The sequence below is a fragment of the Phaenicophaeus curvirostris genome, chromosome 1, assembly GCF_032191515.1.
Source record: "Phaenicophaeus curvirostris isolate KB17595 chromosome 1, BPBGC_Pcur_1.0, whole genome shotgun sequence".
Lineage (NCBI taxonomy): Eukaryota > Metazoa > Chordata > Aves > Cuculiformes > Cuculidae > Phaenicophaeus > Phaenicophaeus curvirostris.
The window spans coordinates 183,150,465-183,164,039 of NC_091392.1; the positions used below are offsets into that span (position 1 = coordinate 183,150,465).

General features: G+C 37.4%; 2 protein-coding genes across 11 annotated transcripts in view; both read left to right on the forward strand.

Annotated features, from left to right (window-relative positions):
* The window catches only part of SMAD9 (SMAD family member 9), a 340,867-nt gene that overhangs the window by 223,982 nt on the left and 103,310 nt on the right, over positions 1-13,575 (forward strand). The window lies entirely within an intron of this gene.
* The window catches only part of SUPT20H (SPT20 homolog, SAGA complex component), a 32,771-nt gene that overhangs the window by 15,897 nt on the left and 3,299 nt on the right, over positions 1-13,575 (forward strand). For 2 of the 10 annotated variants that reach the window (XM_069882145.1, XM_069882154.1), the window contains exons 16-22: positions 1,690-1,807; positions 3,839-3,947; positions 4,186-4,347; positions 6,089-6,401; positions 7,431-7,585; positions 9,955-10,010; positions 11,330-11,455. In XM_069882145.1, coding sequence (XP_069738246.1) covers positions 1,690-1,807; positions 3,839-3,947; positions 4,186-4,347; positions 6,089-6,401; positions 7,431-7,585; positions 9,955-10,010; positions 11,330-11,455 — 1,039 coding nt within the window. The remainder of the gene's footprint in view (positions 1-1,689; positions 1,808-3,838; positions 3,948-4,185; positions 4,348-6,088; positions 6,402-7,430; positions 7,586-9,954; positions 10,011-11,329; positions 11,456-13,575) is intronic. The other 8 variants (XM_069882194.1, XM_069882228.1, XM_069882162.1 and 5 more) reach the window with 6 other exon arrangements.

Below are 13,575 nucleotides of genomic sequence, written 5' to 3' on the forward strand. Positions count from 1 at the left end.
ATTCTATGATTCTATGGAGTAAGCAAACAGTTTTCCAGTATATTTTTGTTGTAGAATAATTAGGAGTAAAAGCTCTGGTTTAACTGAGGCAGCAAAATAAGTATTTCTTCAAGTGTTTGTCAGGGTGCATCACATTGCAGATACTCATGTTTTCTTGTGCATGTGAACACAGAACCTTTAAAAGCAGTCTGTGTCAAAGCCAGTTGGGGTTTTGTGCCTTAATAGGAGAACTTGAGACATGCAATGGGTCTTACCTCCTCACCCTCTTATGTGCCTAGCAGGGAAATGAGTCCTTGGTTTGGTCAAGAATTATTAATAGTGCTCTTCGGTTTAGTAGGTAAATTTGATCTAGAAACGCTTTGCTTATATTCTTTCCTACCTCATTTATGCTGACAGAAACTTTAGCTGCTTGTGTTGTAAGCTGAATCAGGGGATTGGTTGGCTGCAAGCTATATCAACAATAATACATGGATCTAGTTTTAACTGTGAGTGATTTTCAGATCATGTTTGCCACTGGGTTGTACAAATGCTTTTATTAGAATAAGCAGTTGGGTTTCAGGGACTAGACAAGGAAGAAAAATAGAGGAGGAAGGAAGGCAGGACTGTCACTTTGAGTATGTGGCATTTTGTTACTCCAATTCCAATGTAACTTTGAGGCAGTCTAAAACCTAATTGCTGGAAAAAAAATGTAATGCACCCTTTCCTCTGCCATGTGTCTTATGTCTGCCCTTGCTTATGTATTCACTAGTCATGAAGCAGAATATTGAATCAGTGCTATGGCAGAATAAAGTGTAGTTCATTGAGTTTAGGTGTAAGCTAATGGAAATATTCCCACTGTTTTTCATTGAAGGTCAGTCTGCCAGAATATAAGCCAAAATTGACAGGTCTTCAACTTGATTTTCAAGCCTGCAAAGTCATTGCGTATGTTTTGCACATGTTTGTGAAACAGTATTCCCTCAACTTGATGTTCTCACATTAATGGAGAGGTAGTATTTGATTTGATAGAACAGTATTTTAAACTTGTTTGCCTGATGCTACTGATGCTTTAAACTCCTGGATGCATCAGTGCTTGTTAGTCTGGCTGTCCTGGTGCTCGGAGAAAAAAAAGTGATCGCTTTTGCCATGGTAACTGATACTTGGATATGCATTCAACGTGGACTTTTTACTTCATCACTTGTTTTCAAAGTCCTCATCTGACGTCGACCTCAAGTTAAAGGAGGGTTGACTGTTCCACAGGGAGCATAAGCATAAGGATATACAGCTTTATAAAATATTCTGGATTTGTGTGGGGAGTGGGATTGCCACTAACATACCAAAGAACTGCAGTTGATTTTGGGAAGGGAATTGTTCTGTCTAATGTTTTGTATATTTTCCCAAGAGAGTGGGGTATTTTAAAACTTGTTTCTTAAACTGTACTATACATTAGAAAAAAGGACGGTGATTGAAAGAAAAGCTTAGACGGAGTAAATCTAAGAAAAGAGCCCAAGAACATGAAGCAGAAAGACAGCTATATAAAAATACAGTTGTTTTAAACATGTGCAGCTCTGTTTTAAATAGATATATACTTAAATAACGTACATTTACATGTAAAATATATATGACTAATGTATGCAATAATTTGTTTACATATACATATCTACTTCAGAAGTTCAAAATTGTTAATCTTTTTGTCCTCCTTGTTTGTTTCAGAGTGGTGAACCAGTATCAGGAGTTAGTACAAAATGAAGCTAAATGTCCTGTGAAAATGTTTCATAATTCAGGTGGATCGATCAACCTTAGTCATCTTTCTCCAGGGAAGGAAATGGAAGTGAGTGTATGAAGCTGTACAATTCTTTTATTTACATTTGTTTACTGAATTATTAGAATAAATTTTGGTATCCACTTTTCAAATGAAACTAATCTAAAAATGTCGTTCTGAGTGAAATCTTTAATTCCTTCTTTCTAATCATTCAGAGGTATTATATTGGGAAAGTTTGGAGGAACACACTTGAGTTTTCACTGTTCAGACTTTGTTTATCCACGTCTGTCTTTTTTTACATTTTTTTTAAGATGCATATAGTATAGTTAGCTCCAAAGTTTTGTTGTAGTGTTTTCCCTTGTTCAGATGAACATTTTACAGAGCAGTATAGTAAAATACAGTTATGCATCTTATTTTGCAGGTCAGTAAACATAGAAGCAAAAGCAGTAGCTAACCTTCTTTTCTCTTACCTTTAGAAATCAGCAAAATTAAGAAGAAAACTTTCAAAAAATAACCTAACAACAACAAAACCTTTAAAAAGCATATGTTTGTATGCACGTATCCAGTAGAAATTCCTGGATTCCCCAAATGTCATGCCTATTGGCATTGCTTTGTGGTTTACTTAATTCTGGCTTCCTTGGTCAGATTCAGTACCCTAGTGGTGAGCTGTGTTTATGTTCCAACCTTTGTATCCTTTGGGCTATTTCTTTTGCTACTTTTTCCCCCCTAGACACCTACTTTCAAACTGCAAACAAACTGCAAACTACCTCTGAAAGAGGTAGTTCTTAGTGTCTGCCAGGAGAACAGCATGCAAAGGCCAGCAGCTGCAGAAAGGAATGTTTCTGTATGTGTGCATGCACATACAAACATACATATGCATGCGTTTCTGTGTGCATGCATATATATACTAAAATCATAGAATAATTTAGGGTGAGGGGGTACTTCTAGAAGTCATCTTTTTTGCTTGTCCAAGCCCTCACCAAAGTTACTCAAGTTACTATATTTAATTATCTGGTCCCCTTTTGAATTGGACATTAGTCTTTATTTGCCCCAATGAAGAAAGCAGTTTTTAATAGTAGAAGACAAATGTAATCCTCAGAATTTTCCTTGAATGATTCTTTCTTATAAGCAATCAATTGGAAACATCAATTCAGAACATGTCTCATTACTGGGGATCAGGGAAAGCTGAGCTCTCCATAAACATTGATTCTGCGCAATGCTGAATGCTCAGATTTGTTAGCCCATGCACATCTCATTTAGACACCAGTACTGAAATATTCCCTATAAGAATATCCTCATTTTCTAGTTAGCAGTTTGTAGATTATCTGTTCGTTTAGATATTACTTGTGTTTATGGGATACCTGTTTTGTAGGTAAAAATATATATACTGTAACTGCAAATGTGTTTCACTGTTGAGTCTTTTGACAATGCCACCTATTTGAATTACGTATTTAGGGTGTGTTGTGAGTGACTTGAGCAGGACAGACTTCATTAGCCGAAGTTAATTTATGTTCTAACAACCTGCTGAGTAGGTTACAAGAACAGACAAAAAGGGAGTACCTATCTTTCAAAAAGATTAGTGAGGTTCTTGATACCACTGAAGTCAGTGGGAAAATGTGTACAGATTTCTGCACATGCAGGATTTTCCTAAATGTATTTAAATTCCTGCTGCCAGAATCAAGAAATCTGATCCTGTTCTCTAAATCCATATTGGTCAGAAATAGCAGAGATACAGAGATAGTGAATGGATGAAATTATGTAATTTTTCAATTAAGACTAAGTTGTCACTCGCGTTTGTGAAAATTGCAAGGAATTATTTCAGAATTGCAGAGAAGATTGAGACACCTTCCTTTTTTAATTATTTTCTTTGCTTGGTTTAAATTTTACTGGCACTTTCAAACTGCTTCTTGATGTTAAGCATTTTATCTAAAGAGAGGCAGTCATAGGTTATGTTTGTAGAATAAGTACATTAAAATCTGAAGTGTTTGAAGGAATTTTCTTATGGTTTTGAGAAGTCCAATACAAATTGAATTCTTTTCTGTCAAATGTGTGGAAGCTCACATTATTGCTGTGGTAGCGTTAACTTCTCTTTCCTCCTAGCAGCCGGAAAGTCTATCAGGCTCTGTTCAGTCTTCAGTGTTGGGGAAAGGTGTAAAACACAGACCTCCTCCCATCAAATTACCTTCAAGTTCAGGAAGTAGCTCTTCAGGTAATTATTTATTGACTCGGGCATCTTCTTTGTATGTGTTCTGCCTATTGTAAAATGACACAGTATCCCTTTTGCAAAGGTTTAATAATAATAAAAAAAACCAAACAGTATCTCCCCTGTGAAAAGAGCATAATTTGTTGATTTCTGATTACGTTTTTCACAAAATTTTATCGTAACAAATACTCAAGTTAATATGTACTTACAGAACAATAATGTATTTTAATCATGCCTTTTTTAGGTAACATTTTTAGTCCGCAACAGTCAAGTGGCCATCTAAAATCACCAACTCCTCCTCCTCCTCCTTCTAAGCCTCCTGGTCTTTCTCGGAAACAATCTATGGATCTTAATCAAGTTAGCATGCTCTCTCCAGCTGCCATGTCTCCTGCAAGCTCTTCACAAAGTGAGTCACGACCTAAATTCTCCATTAAATCTTAGGCTCTTGCATAAATGCTTCCTGAGATAAACTACTTAACCTGTGGAATGGTGAAACTTAAGTGTACAGTGTACCCTAAATTGTATAAGTTGTGCAGCTTTAGGCAGGTCTCTTGTTCGCTGTATGTACTTTATGTTTATTGTAACTGTGTTTGTTTTTTCTGTATATATGTATGCACCCTCTGTGTATACGTTTTAATGCATTTTATGCAATTAGTATAATCTCATTTATGAAAGGCTGGTAGATGATGTGATGAGATAAAATTCCAAAGTGTAGATTTTTTTCCTCTAGTGTAAAAACAGTATGTTAGATCAGTTTGCCTTTAGATAATTTAAGTATCTAGTTTTTAAAATGTTATAGGAGCTGGTGCAGTTGTATCTCTATGTATGTATATAATCTGATCAGTCCCAAGATGGTGATGCAATAAACGATAAGATGATTTTTTAAAACACTCCTACACTGTTTTACAAATCATTGATGATTGCAAGTGTGGTGGTGATGCTGCTGCTGATAGCACCATATTCTCAGGTGTTAAAATGTGAATTTCACTAAGTGACATCCTAGCTTAAGTATTTTCATTAACGCTGACAGGATCGTAGCTGTAGATCATAAACACTTTTTAAAATATGTGTGTATCTTGAGACATTTTGTGAACCGATCTGTACGAAGAGAAATAATAGCGGCAGTTTTCTTTTTTTATGAACAATTGTGTACTGCACATTCCAGTATTCTGCACAGTATTATAATTGCTTTTTGCATTAAATAATTTAAAATCTGGATAGCTTGAAAGGTGTAACTTTCCTGCCTTCTTGTTTTGCACAAAGAAAAAAAGAAAACTTATGAAAGTTTTCTTCTGACATACTTACTCTGGTTTTCTGTTAGTGCTATGAATGTGTATATCTACTGCACACAGTTGTTACTTTAAGGCTCTGGTCACAACAGCTGGGCATTCACATTTGTTTCCTTTCTTTCTGCAGGACATGAAAGCTAAAAAAAAAAAAAAGAAAGAAACAAAAGAAAAAAACACCTCAAACATTTTTTTTGTTTTAGTTTTTTCTATTGATAAATTGTGCTAACTGCATCCACAACAAATATAGACATACGTGCTACATTATAGCAGAAGGAATTACACAGTAACTTTTAGAGACGCAGTATTATCCTCTGGTTCTTAAATACTAAAACGTTATTTGATCAAAATTTGGCAAATGGGAGTTTAGCTGTCTGATGAAATTTAGATCAATGCCATGATTATCCAAATACTGTATGTTCTTTGTTGAATTTGTTGTTTTCCATGATATGTTTTTAACACAATGCTGTTGTGCGGGCAGTGCATATAGACTATGTTTAACATCTCAGGACAAAAATAGTAATTAGGTTAAAATGGTCACTAAGAAATAGTTTTAATTTTATTTAAGTATTTTTGGATGGAGTTACGACTTTATGATAAATTATGGGAAGACTAAATGGAGGATACAAATTGGTGTATGGCTTAAGAACTTAAGCATGGAGAGTGGGGTTTCTGTGTGATTATACTGCATCCTTAACATTGAATGTGTGCTGCAACACTCATGTCGTGTAGAAATTAACACTTGCAGTCTGAAAAATGGAACAAATTGTCAGTGCTAAATAAGATTCCATTAACCTTATTATACAAAAAGGACTGGCCTTTTATAACAAACTAGCACTTTTTATTTTTCTCAATGAGCAGGGTCTGGAACTCCTAAACCATCTACTCCTACTCCAACCAACACCCCTTCATCGACCCCCCACCCTCCTGATGCTCAGAGCTCAACTCCTATTACCCTTTCTGCCACCCCTACTCCCCAAGATTCAGGCTTCACCCCTCAGCCCACTTTGTTAACCCCATTTGCTCAGCAGCAAATGTCTCTGAGCCAGGCACTGCCTGTAATGACCATTCCTCTTTCCACCATGGTAACATCCCTTACTACAGGAACAACTTCCACCCAGGTCGTGGCAAACCCTGCAGGACTTAATTTCATCAATGTAGTGGGCTCTGTGTGGTAAGTTCCTTGTTGTGATGGTTTCTTAATTTGCCCTGGGTGGGTTTGTGGCTGGGGCAGTGGGGTGGGGAAGGGTGGGAGTGGTACACGACTGTCCACCATCCGTTAGGATAGATATTTTTCAGGGTCTGCAATGCAAAAAAAGGTCACTCACTTTGTAATTATAAAGTGAAAAGCCACTAGAAACTATTTGTATTTCTCAAATATAGGGCACGTAGCATTGGAGTATTGAAAAACTCTGTTAAGAAAATTGTGCTTCCAGCTATTTGGATGCATGTAGTTTAGTTTCATAAGGCTTAATCTTAGTTTGTCGTTTCTGAGGTTTCACTCTTAAAGTTGGAAAACTTTTATTAATCAGAGAAGAGATTCAATGTCATATGCAGACCCCTCTAAATGAAAAATGGAAAGGGATTTGATATTAAAGTAACTATGAATGAAAGATTATATGTAAAATACAACAAAATAACAAATCTGGTTTTGAACAATTTAATCAAACATTGAGGTTAAACATTCTTTGATCTTTAAAACTCCTTTTGTGGTTAAAAAAAATGCTGCTATCAAGAATAGATTATATGGTATAATGTGAACTGATAGTTTGAATGAAGTGTTTTGATCAATCTAAAATCAGTGTAAGACAAGGTGTGACAAGTGTCAGGCACTTGCATTACTCATCCAGGATGTTCAGCAGTTTATCACTGTCAGTTAATTAGATAGCTTTGTTTTGTAGTGCAAAAAGAAAACACAAATCTGTTCCTTAAGTTTGTTACGATTGTACAACCATTTTGAAGACTGATCTTTCAGTATATCTAGAGTAGAAGAACCACTTGTGGTTGGTCTTTCTATAGATTGTACCAAAGGAAAAAAGGTATATGCTAACAATGTGACGAATCTTTAAGCTGCCTTCATGCTTTCTCCATAATCCCATTTACAGCAAAAAATTGATTTACTTGTCACGAGACAGAGGGCAAAAATTTACTCAGATTTGCTTGTACCACTTGGGATTGATGTGTTGTCTTTCCTCTTCTGCAGTGGAGCACAGACACTGATGAGTGGCTCAAACCCTATGTTGGGGTGTAACACTGGTGCCATAGCCCCTGCAGGTATAAATCTGAGTGGCATTTTACCGTCAGGAGGTCTGGTACCAAGTGCGCTGCCTGCTGCAATGCAGTCTGCCTCTCAAGCAGGTTAGTGTGAATAAGTTGAAAAGCCACCCTTCAGCCAGGGACAGTGTGAAAACATTGTGAGAAGGATGGACGGAAGTGGCCGTTGTGTGAATAAACTGTGTATTTGATGGCTGGAGCATGGGAACAACATGCAGATTTTCATATTGAAAGTGTAGGCTATGGTTTTGATTGTTTGAAAAGCTAGACTACGGAAAGGTGCTCTAATGTAACATTCAACATTGATAATGATGACTGCCAGAAAGAAAGCATGACTGAACTTAGAAAGAGGCCTCACTTTTTATGTGTGGGGCATTTTATTCTATCACTGGTACTAGTTTATTCTAGTAGGACAATTAATTAGTTCTTTATTGCCTTCAGATGTGACTATATATCTGTATGCCTCAGTACAGCAGCATTTAAATTCTTAGCTTATTTTTTCTGAAAAAATAACAAGACAAAAAAAAACCCCTAAGGTATGACTATGGAATGAGAAGTGTAGCAGGGACTTCAACATATCCATCCCTTGCACTGAGTCAGAGTCAAAGCTGTCTAAACCACACTGAACCAATGCTTATCTAAGCTGTCTGTAAATAGTTCACTAAAGAAGGCTCCAGTCTCTCTCAGTAGCTGTTTGGAGTATTTCATTATTCATACAAAATGTTTCCTTCTAATTGTGATGCATCACCTTGTTGCGAATTAAATTATTTTTTTTTCTCCTGTTCCTTGCAGACATGGAAAGTAGTTATTCACCCTTTCTCTTTACATTCTGAGTATCAAACATGCTGTCATGTCCCACATTTGTCTTCTCTTTCTGATAGGTTGTATTTTTCAAACCTTTCATAACCCTGTCACTTTCTTCTAGACTGTCCAATTTGCTTACATCCTTCTTAAAATGTGATAACCAAAACTGGACACAAGCCTGAGCTTGGCTGATTTACCACTGTGGAGCACAGCAGAATAAATGCATCTCATCTCTTTCACAACATTCCTGTTAACATTTCCCCATATGAGGTCTGCCTATTTTTTATTTGTATTTTTTGCAACAGCATTATGTTAGCATAAGAATGCCTTTACTGGGTTAGGCCAAAAATCTGTCCAGTTTATATTCTGTCTCTGACAGTCGCTATTAAGAGGATACTTAGGAGAGAGTTTAAGATGAGACAGAAGTGTGAAGTGGAACTTCTCTTGTTTACAACTGTACCTCTTCTGGCAATCTACAGCTTTGAGACTTTCTCAGCTGAAGACTACCCACATGGATCTTTGCGCTTAATATCCCATGCTAGTCTGTGGATTTATCTAATTGGTTTTTGAACCCATTTATATTTTTGGCATCTACGACATCTTGTGACAGTGAGTTTTATAAATGTAACCCGTGTGAAGAGGTTCTTGTGTGTTCTGTGGTTTGTCATATGGATGATTTGGATATGTTTGTGACTTGCCGTAACTTCTCACGTCCTTTCTTGCTGTATAGACACAAAGCTAATTGGTCACAGTTCTGTACTTGTTAATTTGTCTTGTTTATTAAGTGTTACTGATTTTTGGACCTCTTCTTCAATTCGCTAGGATCACTTTTAATGCTAATTCTGCCCTTTCAAGCACTATCAACCTTTTATCAGTTTGATGTCACAGATTTTTATATGCTGTGCTGTCGCCCACATGAGATTAGTGACTTGAGCAGACCTCTGGGAGGTTTTTGACAGCTGCTGTTTTATTGAAGTGTTTATATCTGTTCTATGCCAAATTTACAGCTTACTACACGTACATCTTTTTATAGTGAAACTTTGAAGAGTTCCCTGTGCAGTAATGCCAGAAGCTCTATAAGTCAAATATGTCTTGTCAGATGCCCTTTCAGGGTTGGACAGTTGTTTTGATGGGATTTTTTTTTTCTGTTAAAGATCAAGAGACCGAGAGGCTGTTACTTCACTGAGTCCTTGGACATTTCTGGATTTACTGTACAAACACTGAAACTTTTTAAATCCAGAAGAATCATCACTGAAGAATAACTGCTATATTCTCCATATTTCATAGAATAGTTAAGGTTAGAAGGGACCTTAAAGATCATTAGTTCCAACCCCCCTGCCATGGGCAAGGACCAGTATATTTACTGATGTGTAAATGGATTAACAAGTTATAAGGTTACAGGCTACAGTGCCTAGCAGCAATACAGATTCCTTTCCATTTAGTCAGTGCTCTTTTAACTTTGAATCTGGGTAACTATGAACTTACCAACAACATTATGGAAAATGCATCATTGTATTACACTTAAACTTGCCAGTTTACCAACTTCCAAATGTTTAGAAATTATCCCAGTGGAAACATGTATTAATTACAAGATGCATATGTAATTAACTAAAGACTTCATACTAACAAAAAGATGTTTTCTTTAACAGGCAGCCCATTTGGTTTGAAAAATGCATCAAATCTTCGGCCCTTAAATCTTCTACAGGTAATTGATATACTTGGACACAATAATAATGATAATTTTCTTAATTTTCTTGAGAGACTTGTTTAGTTCTGCTTACTGCATTGCCTCCCACAAATCTTTGAAGCCAATTGATCACCATTTGCTGCAAATTTTATTTGCTCCTTTAAAAACTTAGAGGAAGAGAGAAAGTTACTTCCATAAAGATAGCAGGTGAAAATTATATTCTTAGCTCACAACAAAGCAGCTAGTTCACAGTAACAATCTAAAACTGCTGACATCTGAATTCATGAGACTAATCCCTTTTCAGCATTTGCCTGAGCTTTTATTGGTAATCATTCTTTAAATGGTGGCTATGATTATTTACAAGTGCAAAACAGTGCAATAGAATCACTTGTGTTACAGATAGAAGGCCTAAAAGCTGTGTGGAACATGCATAGGTAGACACCATAAAATCCTTAAAGAGCTTCTGGTAATGGAAGTAGAAGTTCATGTAAGATAGGGAGTTTAGAAGGTCTGTAAATTGAGAATAAGTTTCTCCATTGAAGAGCAGAACAGGGGAGTGTTTGTGGAACCAGATGTAGTTCCTGGATCTTGAAGTTAGCTGTGAGTTACAGGTGCAGAAGTGCAGCTCCAGTGTTCCACAAATGTTGCACTGTGCTTCAAAAGAATGCCAGTTAAAGATGAGCTGTAGCTTTGCTACTTTATCCTCCCACTCCTGTGCATGCTCTGGAAAAATGGAAAAGGACAGCAACAGGAGGAAGTTTATACCAGAGCAGAGCTCTTCGATAAAATTTAATGCTTCTATTTGTCTGAGTCCACACTGAAGTACATCCTTTCAAGCTACTTCTTCCACTCCTATAAGCCAAGAATAATTCATCTGAAATCAGTTCAATTACAGCTGAAATAAGGGAGAGGAATCAAGACTGTTTAACTTCACTGGGGTTTTCTTGCATCAGACCGTGCAGCTTGTTGATTGGAAGCATCTGTTAAAATACAATGGTGTGTTCTGAAAGTGAAAATAATATCCAGTGCTTTTGAAGACTAGCTGTTACATTTCCAGTGTCTGCACAGTCTCTACTATTTTAATTAGAATAATTAATATGTATTTTCCTGTGGAAATACCTCACTATAATTTAATACAGGTTTGGTTTTGAGCATAAGGCCTTTTCACAAACAGCAGCAATTGTAAATTGATTCGTTGTAAAGGATTTTTTAAAAAAACCCAACAACGAAAACAAACATCCAAGGAGTACATCATTACCAATGTCATGTTCATCCTAGGACAATGGGAAACTTGGCAGCTTGATTGAATTATGCCTTTTGTTCTTAATCTTCAACAGCTTCCAGGTGGTTCACTTATTTTTAACCCACTCCAGCAACAACAGCAGCAGCAGCTGTCACAGTTTTCTCCACAGCAACAATCTCAACAGTGTACAGCCTTTAGTCCTCAGCATCAGGGAGAACAGGTGTGTGCTAACAGCCCTCAGTCAGGGATGCATGGATGAAATGGTTTCACCTATTCTCCCCATCTCTGCAAGTAACTGAGCCTTTACACAACAGATCTGAGGCAGAAGGGGAGGAAAGTCTTCCTCCAAAACCTTCTCAAACTGCAAAGACTGCAGTGGCTTTGTTGCCATGGCTGGAGCTGGGTTATACTCCTTTATTTATATGCTGTATAGAGGACCTGGAACAAACCAACCAGCTGAGCATTGCTGTACTCTGGCATGAAGAGAGCCAACCCACTGTATGACTGGAGTAAAATCATCTTGGTGTTGTCCTGTTTATCATAATTAGTAGATACAAAAGAACAGAAGAGAAGCACAGTCAGGATTACTGGAGTAACTTTTAGATTGATGCAGAAATAATTGCTGGTTTTGTCATTAACTGTGGTACTTAACTTGGATTAAAATATTAAGCTGGTTTCATCCAGTATACCATTTTAAAGCTTGAAATTCAAGCAATTTTGTTATATGCATTCAAAAGGGGAAGTAAAGCAGCGGAAACTGCTTGGAATATAAGCCAGGCATTTGGAATTTTAACGAACATACAGCTTGACATTGTTTCCAAAAACTTGAGAAATGAGACCCTTGAAGATAGTGTGGTGTGTGTTGTGCCCTTTATCCTACTGTCCATGTCTGCAACAAAGATGTTTAACAACACTGGTTGTGGATGCCTCATCCCTGCAAGTGTTCAGGGCCAGGTGAGATGAAGCTTTGAGCAACCTTGATTCAATGGAAGGTGTCTCTGTCAATGCCAGGGCTGTAGGAACCAGATGGTCTTTCAGGTCCCTTCCACCCCAAAACCATTCTAAGATGAGAAGGGTCTTAAGTGTCACTGTTAGATGACAACCAATGGAGAGCTATTATTGAACTGGTCCCGCACAAAACAACCTGAGAGGTTGCAGAAGAACGAAACATTGACCATTCAGCAGTTGTTTGGTGTGCGCATCAAACTGGAAAATCAAAATAGCTCAACAAATGGGTGCTGCATGAGCTGAATGGTTAGGAAGTCTGCTCTGTGCATCTTTCACACACTACCAATACATTTTTTGATCACATTGTGACACGTGGTGAGAAATAGATTCTGTATGACAACCAACAAACTGGACTGTGGAGAAGCACCAAAATACTGCCCTAAATCAAAGCTGCATCAAAAGAAGGTTATGGCCACGGTTTGGTGGTCAGCAAGTAGAATCATCCACTACAACTTCCTGAATCCTGGCAAAACCATCACAGCAGAGAAGTGTTGCCAAGAAATCACCAAAATGCACCAACAAGTGCAATGTTTACACCTAGCACTGGTCAATTGAAAAGGACCAGTTCCTCTCCATGACAACACATGACTGTGTTTCACAAATGAGTCTGCAGAAGCTGCACAAAGTGGGCTATGCAAGTACCTCACCCAGCTTACTCACCACGCCTCTCTTCCAGTGGTTACCAGATTTTCAAGCACCTCAACAACTTCCTGCAAAAGAAGGTCTTCCACAATCAAGCAGCAGCTCAAAACGCCTCTGAAGAATTCATCAGACACCAGAATTCTATGCTACCAGAGTAAATAGACTTGTTGGCAAAATGCCTAGATTCTAATGTTTTTCATTTAGAATAATATTTTTATTTTCTAAGCTGAGAAATACTGCTTGAAAGTCGATGTTTAGAAACAGCAATTATTTTGTACCAACCTAATGCAACTTTACTTAAACTGCTGTGAGATAGGTTATGGTCCTCGTTGCTGTAGTTCAACAGAATTGTTCTCTGCACATCAGCAAAAGTATTGGTTGGCTTTAAAGCTGTAATCTTAAGGCACTTTGTCTGCTGCTCCCTGTAGTTAGCCTCAAGGGCTTTAATCACTGAAGAATCCTGAAGTCTTAATAGTGACCAGTCTGAGTGTTTTCAAAATGACAAATTTTGAGTGGTTGGTTCCACCTGTGCCTAAAATTTTTACCAGGACTAATGCAGCAGCTTCAGAAAACCAGCTGCTCTGCTTTTGTGTCCTTTGTCTTCCAAGCCATGCAAAACTTCTGTTTACAAAATAGTCTCTACAGGATACTGTTCGACATAATAATTTTTGTTGTGCTGCTGTAGACTGT